Source organism: Cyprinodon variegatus, unplaced genomic scaffold (assembly GCF_000732505.1).
Source record: "Cyprinodon variegatus isolate N-32 unplaced genomic scaffold, C_variegatus-1.0 Scaffold55, whole genome shotgun sequence".
Classification (NCBI taxonomy): domain Eukaryota; kingdom Metazoa; phylum Chordata; class Actinopteri; order Cyprinodontiformes; family Cyprinodontidae; genus Cyprinodon; species Cyprinodon variegatus.
The window spans coordinates 1,420,412-1,429,173 of record NW_015150508.1 but is presented as its reverse complement, the minus strand read 5'-3'; the positions used below and the strand labels follow the sequence as shown (position 1 = coordinate 1,429,173).

Genomic DNA, 8,762 nt, shown 5'->3' with positions numbered 1-8,762 from the left:
TAAAGAAGTTTAATCAGTACTTCCACTTTTACCAGAGTATTTTTTAACACAAGTATCTGTACTTTTACTCAAGTACGGAAAGTGAGTACTTTTGGCATCTCTGCTTAATAGTAGGCCTACTGTAAAAACTTTCCCTTAATGTTTATATCAAATTGTTTCCTGTTCAAACTCTTGATGACCTGTTGGAACCTATTTTATTCCAAGCTTTAATTCGCCTCCTTTTCCAAAACAAGTTGGGGAACCACAAACCACTCAGAAGGCACGTGCCTTCTGGGAGGATTGGTCAGAAACATTATGTAACTGTAGGCCCTTGGCGAGTGATATGTCTATTCTAGCTGTCTGCTTGTAAATACTGGAAAGACTGGAGGAGGAACATGTGCTTCGTGTTCTGTCCAAAAATGCTTACTGGAATACAAGCTGAGATCATTTAATAAAACAAAATAAGAGGGATACAAGCTGTTAGACACTCCTATTAGGGGAAGCTCTATAAAACAAAAATTGTAAATAGCTTGTCAATAAAAAAAAATTATAAAAAGGTGGCCAACCTCTTTTTTTTTCTGTTTTAGAGAAAGGATCCCAACACCCCCATCATTAGGGGCCTTTGAAAGCCAAAGCTACAGAAACAGTTTATTGTTCTTAACTTGTTTGTTAATCAGTTTAACATCAGCCCTTCTTTGGTAGGACTCTGGTGGAAATCACCACTGTAAAAATGGAAATATAGGTAAGACATCTTTTCTTTAGATAAGTGTATTTTCCCTTAATTTGTAAGTAATTCATTTTGCCAATCGAAATTTATGCTTGAAATATGAATAAACCGACTCCATTATCTCAAATTTAAAATATCTAATTATCTTACTTTAAGGGCAAAAAAAAAAAACATATTCTACTAGCAGATAATCTTATTTCCCTGCTCAAATTAAGGGAAATTATAAGTCACCAAATCTTTCAGATTGTCTGGATAGCCCCAGATTTCCTCTAATTGAGTCTTGTATTGTTTTTTTTTTTTCCCCACCATTATTTTTAACCTTTGTTTAACCAGAAAAATCAGTTAACAGCTAATTAAATAGTATTTGGATTTGTTTTTGATTTAATTAAACCTTTAAAAATGAAAGTTTCATCTGAGTTCCACCACATTATAATGTTACCTCCACCGTGTTTCACTAAAGGCATTGTTATTTAGAAGTAAGTTAATGTTTTAGGGCTGGGGAGTTCAACGTTTTTGCCATGGGGGCCAAAAATATGATGTAAAATGGCTTTAGAGGGAAAAAATACACAGCCAGAAAATTTATATTTTTGGGGGGGTTTTTTAGAAGTCATGCGTCAATAAAATTATAATAACCATTTCTTTTAAATTAAGTTGGCAGACTAAATTCATAATCATCTTGAATAGGGGATAATGGGCACCCAAAATAATCCTGAGGGCCACAAATTTAATCCATTTAGTTGGAACTAGATTTAGTTTTGATATAAATATTGATTTTTGTTTTTTTCAAAGGTGCACAGCCAGACTCAGCTTGAATCTAATAGAGGATCTCTGGAGGGAACTTAACATTACCTGCTAAGAGTTTGTTGTAATGTCAGATGATTGCACCTTCTTATTTCCTTAACATGAACTAAAATATTTCTCATGGAATCATATCTTATATAACATAAACTTGTCATTTTAACAATCTACACACACTTAACACTGAAACATTTCACCTTCTATATCTTAAATGACTCACACATGGGAGGCTGTCTACTGGGCATCCATTCCCCTAACATCAGCAGAATGAAAGGTCAGTATTAATGCTCAAACTTGCATTTTCTTTTTTTTTTATTGTGTAACACGTTTAGGTGTTTCATTTTTTTTTACTTTCCACTGAGAATTAATGCCACTGCAGAAAAAGAAAACCTCCAGCATGAACCCAATGCCTAAAACCAGAGATCAGAGGATAATGAAGATTATACTTTCATTAGCATTATTGTAAAACTTTGTAAATTATCAAGAATGCAAACATATCAATATTTAAAAGGTCTCTATGTGACTAAGAGCTGCAAAATACAGAACTACTTTAGGCCCAGTTATTTTACACAATGCTAGAGACACTATTCTTAATAGAAAAAAAACTTTGAAGTTTAACTTCCTCTGACACATAAAAAAAAAGGGGGGGCATTGAGGTTTTAGAAGGTCCAAGAAAGTCTAAGAAACAGTGACATATGGACAGTATCGTTATACATAAAGACTTCAGCAGTCCATACTAATGTAGGAAAATGTAAACAAATAGGATTTGAGGAATTGTTTTTTTTTCATACCATATCATACCCCTTTATTTATTAAGCACTTTTAAAATAACAAAATAACCAGTTCAAGAAATAAATAAAGGTACAACTGGAGTTTTATAGTGTAAAAGCTGCAGGGTAGAAACTGTATGAGTGTGATGGTCTCCTCCTCAGCCGCCTGTCTGAGGGAAGGGGGAGGGAAAGTTTGTTTGCAGGATAACAGGAGTCCTTCATGATGAAGATTAAACCTGCATCGTGTTATGTAGAGGTCACAGGTAGTGGGAAGGCTGTTCCTATAGCCCTGTGCAGCCTATACTTCCCTCTGCAGATCCATCCTCCCAGCAGTAGTGCAGCTGTCGTACCACACGGGCAGAGAACGCTCCCCAGCATTAAAGATTCCATTAGAATGAGCTCTATACAGATTACTGATGAACCTGATAGGCTTTCCTGACCAGACAGTTGGCACTTCGGTGAGGTCACTAGATAAATGCACACCCTAGTACCTATAGCTGGATACCAACTCCACAGCTGCTCCTTTGACACACAGGGGATGAAGAGGATCCTTGTCCTTTCTGAAATCCACCAGCTCCTTAGTCTTCACATTTATTTAGAGGTTATTGTCTCTGCACCAGGTGTTCCAACTTCCTCTCGTATTAAGCATCATTGTCGGTGATGTGTTCCACTACTGTTGTCTGCAAACATCACTATATAAGAGCTGGTGTGTCTTTGCTGTGCAGTCATATGTCAGCAGAGTAAACAGGAGGGGGCTCAGCATGCAGCCCTGAGGCGAACCAGTAATGAGGCTGATGGAGGAGAAGGTGTTATGGATCCTAGAGTCTGAAGTCTGTTGGTCAGGAAGTAAAGAACCCAGGTCCCCAGTGTGGGACTCAGTCCAAGAGAAGAGAGCTTCCACACCAAGGTCTGTGGATGTGGTGTTTTAGGCCTCAAGTAACTATTAGAACTGTGTTTATACTTATATTAGAATAAAATAAAATAAAAACAAGAATGCTAAAACTTTGAATTGACTACCATAAATCCAACCTCATTACAGAGACCTTTTTGGTCTATTTTCAGTGTTTCTTTCCAAGTAACTTTTACCATCTAGTGGTTGTTAAATAAATTACAGGAAAGTAATTTCAGGCATTTTGGTAAAGATAAAAAAGAAAACATTTTGTTCTCAAAACAAAACTCTTTGAGTAAAGGGTGGTGAGACATTTATCCAGCCGAGATTGGAAGAAATGTCTCAACTTTACCCCATGTTGAGTCTTCTTGTCTATATTTTCTTTAACAGTTTTTTTTTTCTTCCTTTCTCTCCTGTCTATGGTTGAAATCTTGTTTTTGTTGTTAAAGAAAAACAAAAGAAGAAAAAATATATATTTATAAAATAATAAAATGAGCAAGGAATGATAATTTTTAGATTAAAAAAACGAAGATCAACAGGAGTAGACATTTAATTTCAATACATTTATTTTATATAAAAGAAAACAATGGTTGTAATATGAACAGTTATACACATGGGGGCCATTACTGAAAAACTACGGTATCCAGCATGGCAGCTAGGCACTGAACAATGTTGGATGTCATTAAAACATCGACGTGTTCCTCCAAGTGTCGCTTTGGATCCTGAGAAAAGGGAACAAATACGAACAACAATGAATTATGAAGATGTTTTTAACCAAATGTCAGTTTTGCTTCAACCAGACTTTTGATTTTAACAAAATGTATTTAACTAAAAACATTTCATTCCAAACCGACCAGATCAATGTCCACATTACCTGTTTTCCAACATTTTTAATAGCCAGCTGCTCCGGGGTCATCTTATCTTCCTCTTCAACAGCCTGAGGTGAAAAGATAAACTGTTATCCAATTTTCTTTTATCATTTTAATTTAGCAGATCACTTAAACAGAAGAGCAAACAAAAAGGTAGAAATATGACACAATATCAGATCACTGCACCGTAGTCAACAACTGAACTAAATCATAACTACCGGGCTTAAGTGCTCATTATTAAAAGGTAATTACATTAGACCAAAAAACCCTACCATACTTCAAACTAACATGTTTAGTGTTTAAGTGCTTTTCTTGTGTTTTTAAATGGAAATCCAGCCTATAAGCACTCCATTAGTACAACACATCTCTACCTTATTGTAGTTCTTAGCCAGCTCCAGCATTTCTTTAACGATAGTCTCATTGAGCTTGCAGTGCTCGCTGTAGTCCTGCAGGGTGAGGCCCTCCATCCAGCTCTTCTTATGCAAGTTTAACAGCATCTGAATAAAATTTAACGTCATTCACGATCCACTGAAAATGAATACATTAAAAACAGGTATGTAAAAATACAAGATTTCCAACCTTTTGCTCCAGCTCATTCTTTCTGTAATTGATGGTGATGGAGTAGTAGTGTCTGTTCAGCCCATGAATCAAAGCCTAACAAACGACAAGAGAGTACATTCAAATAAGGAAACACACGGCCTAATGTAGATCATGAAAGGTCACATAAAAAAACTAAAGGGAAAAATGGTCAGAGTAATAATATTATAGTTTAAAGCTCATTTTAAATTATAAATAAGCTCAGTTTCTGTCTGGCTCTGTATTTATCACTGCCCAGCTTTTTTTATGTGAATGTAGAGGTTACCTGGATTGATGGCTTGTTCAGATGACCGAGGTTGGAGGTGGTTTGCCTTGGTTCATGACCCAGCACCATCATGTTGGCATTAATCAGTCTGAACGCATCAATAACTACCTGAGGGACACAATGGCAGAAAAACAAAGTGTATACCAAATCATTCAAACTTGAGATGAGGCGCTGAAAGTCTTTGTCCCCACCTTTCCTTTCACACTCTGAATGGGATCCACGACCACAGCTACAGCCCGCTCAGACAGCGCCTCGAAGCTCTGCTGTGTGTTGATGTCCACACCCGACAGCCAGCAGCCAAATCCAGGGTGACTGTGGTACCATCCTACAACCATCTCTGGTCTGAAAAAAAAGAAACAAAAAACAGACAGGTGGAAGCAGATCGTTTCAATACAAAAACAACCTTTTAATGTTTGACTTTCTATGAAAGAAATACACATTATGCTTTATATAAATACCTTTAATCTTTATTAATAAGTCAAGACAACATGGTTTTCTTCTCAGAAAAATCAAATGTGTGACTGTCGATCCTTACCTGCCTGTCTGCTTCAACATGTCCAACATCTTAGCCTGGAAGACGGGGTCCACGGCTTCTACGCTCACTCCCTGTAAAACAGTCATTAGGTCACTTGTGAAAACGAGCAATACCAAGACCGAGGGTTTAAAACTACGTCTTTATAAAAAAAAAAAAAAAAAAAACAGCCTGGGGTGCAATCATGCTGCACGCTTCAGTGACTGTAAAATCAGTGGATGAAATGAAGATTTGAGGAAACAAATGCAAAAGTAGGAAACACTGTGTAATCAATTACTAAATTAGTTGACGATTATTTCGATAATCGATTAATCTGATTAATAGCTTCAGCCCTAAACTGGTTACATTTACTTGAGTTCATTTTTGACAAAAGTACTTTTAGCAGCTAAATTCAAGAGGATGAGCAAAGATATTCAGCCACAGTAAGTTGTGCAAATACTTTTAAATAATGTCAAGACTTTTTAGGTGTTGTTGAGATTATTTCTGATCCATTTCTCTTGTTGGTTTCCAATGTTTGCAGGGTGTTACTCTTTAGACAATAAAAATCTAAATGCCGCGCTCTATTTTGGTAACTGTGATATCATTGGCTCAGGAACCCGGAAGTAAACATGGGCTACATGCTGCACTAAGTAGTTCTGCATTGTAGGTGTAAAAGGAGAAAAGCTTGACCACGATGTTGTTGTTGGAAAGATTATTTATAGAAAATGCTACTTCCATTAAAAAAGAGAATCACTTTAGTTAATTTTACAGTAAACTTCTTACTTGTTGCTCCTTTAATTATAATATATACGTGAGTTAATTATTTTTATAAATTATTTTGTTGTCATCTTTAAAATACCAACATTTGGACTGGGTTTTATGATTATATAACTTTTATATATCAAATCACACTTTAAGATCAGTTATTCATTACTTCAGCATAATTTTTTAATGTATAATGTTTTACTTTTTATGAGTAATTTATTGAATGTTATTATTCTTTTTTTCACTATAGTAAAAATGTGATAAGGTAGGTCTACGCACCTCTGGTTCTATTCAAACAACCTTCATTCTGTATGCATCTAAAATGTGTTTGCTCATCTAAGAAGAGTTCAGTGCTTGAATAAATGCTAATGTGAAGCTGCTAATTAGGGAGCTCCAGCCCCCACGCATCTCCAAGTGCCACTATCTTGACATTCATTTCACAGCTAAGTGACTGGATAAAGCATAAACAGTAACGTTAACTTTATAAAAAGACCACAAGCTTTCAAAAGCTTTTTTGTCTAAAAAGCAGTAAAACGAAACATGAACTGTAGCGTCCAAAAGCTGCCCAATAACCACCTGGATTTTATTCATCAGTGACAAAACATTTTTAGTTGACACATGATTTAAAAAAATAAACAAATAAATAAAATAAACAAAAATCTTATATTTTCTTTTCTTTAAATCTAAAAAATTGCAGAGATGGTCCTTTTCTGCAGGTTGCAGGAGAAGCTATCTATGTGCTCAGCTAAGCACGCACATCCGTTTTAATACATACAAACAAAATGACAAATGCATTCCTGAGGGGGTACGTACTGTTCCTGACTGGGGCATGGCAAACACATCGATCACTCGAACCGTGTAATCATCAACAAATTCTCCCAGCATCAATCCCATGACTTCCATAGGCACACCAGCACGCCCATGCTTTAACATCTGATGAGGAGAGAAACAGAGAGAAATGTTAAAATGGAGGGTTACTGTTACATCCCAGCTTTAGCTCTCATGATGCATTTTTACCTTAAGCAGGGCCAGGGAGGAGATGTACACCTGTTCTGCTGTGTCTACAGCGGGGGCATCTGTTGGCGGACCCTGATGAGGCAAAGCAGGAATCATCAGTTACACCAATCATAATCTAAAGGATTACAAATTACCAGGTTTAATCGATTACATGGGATTTGGGTGATAGAAAATAAAAAATAAAAGACAGAGAAGATGAGTGACGTCAGTCTGAAGATATGCAAATAAAATCAAAGAAAATTTCAGATTACTCCAAAACAGTTTTATAAGACCAGCTTAAATATATTAACCCTTAATTGAACCCACTGTACTTATATATATCAAATCCAAGAATTTTGTTTTACTTTTCTCTTTTATACGAGTAAATCTGAAATGTACCTGGCCAAGCCCTGGCATTCCACCTCCAAGCCTCAGCAGCCGGTCCATATTGAGATCTGTGAAAACATTCCCCATTTTTTCATTATTAAGCAGTTCTTATCTGAATAAAACACAACAGGTTTTAAAGATACTTTAATTGCTTATGTTTGTAATAAAGTAACTTGATAATGTTGATAATGATCAATTTACATTCTCCTCTGCCTGTTTGGGACTAATCTGATCACTTCATCACAATCTGACTTTGGATGTTTTGGGGTGGGAGTTACATTTTAAAATCTAATTTAAGATGTTTAGAACATCAGAGAGAAAAAAAAAAAAAATATATATATATATATATATATAAAAAATTAATAAAATCTGACAAAACACAGTTCTTTTTAAAAAGGAAGAACAATACGATTGATGTCACTATGATATAGCTAATTTGATCATAGCATTAAAACGTTTATATGAAATTTAGTATTAAACAACTAATGTAAGCAGTGCAGACATCATTTAAATCAAATAAAGAAGTGAACAATTTACGTCTTTAATCATGGGAAGCGTATACCTAAATCACTAAATGGCTTGCTTTAAAAATAAAATATTAGCTTTACCGTTAGCTGACTCATGCTAACTTAGCCTGCCTCGTTCAGCAGAAAGAAAAAAGTCTTTATGCGAACTTAACATTTCGATAAAACAGTCAGACAGAATCTATAAGCGGCCTTAAATAACTATCCGTTCTTACCCGCAGTCAAATAGTTCAGGTGTTTAGATAAGGGCTTTTCTGTGGACAGTCGGGCCAAACCAACAAGCTACAATGAATCAGCCAGAAACCAGAATAGCGCTTTAGAACTACTTCCGTCGCACAAAATCTACGTTTATTATTGCCGCACAACTAGCGCGTACATCTGTGGACCACAAGAGGGCGCCATGCTCGTATTTTAGCAGTAGATCCCATCTGTACTAGCCTGACTTCTGACATCCAGTTCTTCCTTAGCATTTACACACATTATCTAAAAAGATGTCTCATATATCTTCAAATCCCTTCATTTATGCTGCAAAATCATAATTTACTCTTAAATCAATAGGAATTCCTCTGAGCATTATTTGATTTGCAAATGGCAAAAACAAACCATTAAAATGATTAAACATTTATAAGTAAACTCTTCGCAAAAAGTAGTTTATTCAAGTATAGTAAAAGTGCACTAATTTCAT

At 35.7% G+C, this 8,762-nt stretch overlaps 1 protein-coding gene across 1 annotated transcript; it reads right to left on the bottom strand.

Annotated features, from left to right (window-relative positions):
* Window positions 1–3,705: 3,705 nt before the first annotated feature.
* Window positions 3,706–8,398, bottom strand: psmd14 (proteasome 26S subunit, non-ATPase 14). Its single transcript, XM_015371245.1, has 11 exons — window positions 8,293–8,398; window positions 7,566–7,621; window positions 7,188–7,259; window positions 6,984–7,103; window positions 5,430–5,500; window positions 5,086–5,236; window positions 4,895–5,002; window positions 4,612–4,686; window positions 4,404–4,529; window positions 4,038–4,100; window positions 3,706–3,885 (listed from the first exon to the last, which is right to left on the bottom strand). Exons 2-11 carry the CDS (start codon window positions 7,611–7,613, stop codon window positions 3,787–3,789), a joined length of 933 nt encoding a protein of 310 aa, XP_015226731.1. The 5' UTR covers window positions 7,614–7,621; window positions 8,293–8,398; the 3' UTR covers window positions 3,706–3,786.
* Window positions 8,399–8,762: the final 364 nt, after the last annotated feature.

What these genes read in the sequence shown, in the direction of transcription:
- psmd14 (XM_015371245.1), bottom strand. Translation starts at nt 7,613, where the DNA reads ATGGACCGGCTGCTGAGGCTTGGAGGTGGAATGCCAGGGCTTGGCCAG. An exon ending in CCATGCCCCAGTCAGGAACA is followed by an intron (nt 5,501 to 6,983) that starts GTACGTACCCCC and finishes ACTGTTTTACAG; the next exon opens with GGAGTGAGCGTAGAAGCCGT. An exon ending in TTCAGAGTGTGAAAGGAAAG is followed by an intron (nt 5,003 to 5,085) that starts GTGGGGACAAAG and finishes TGTGTCCCTCAG; the next exon opens with GTAGTTATTGATGCGTTCAG.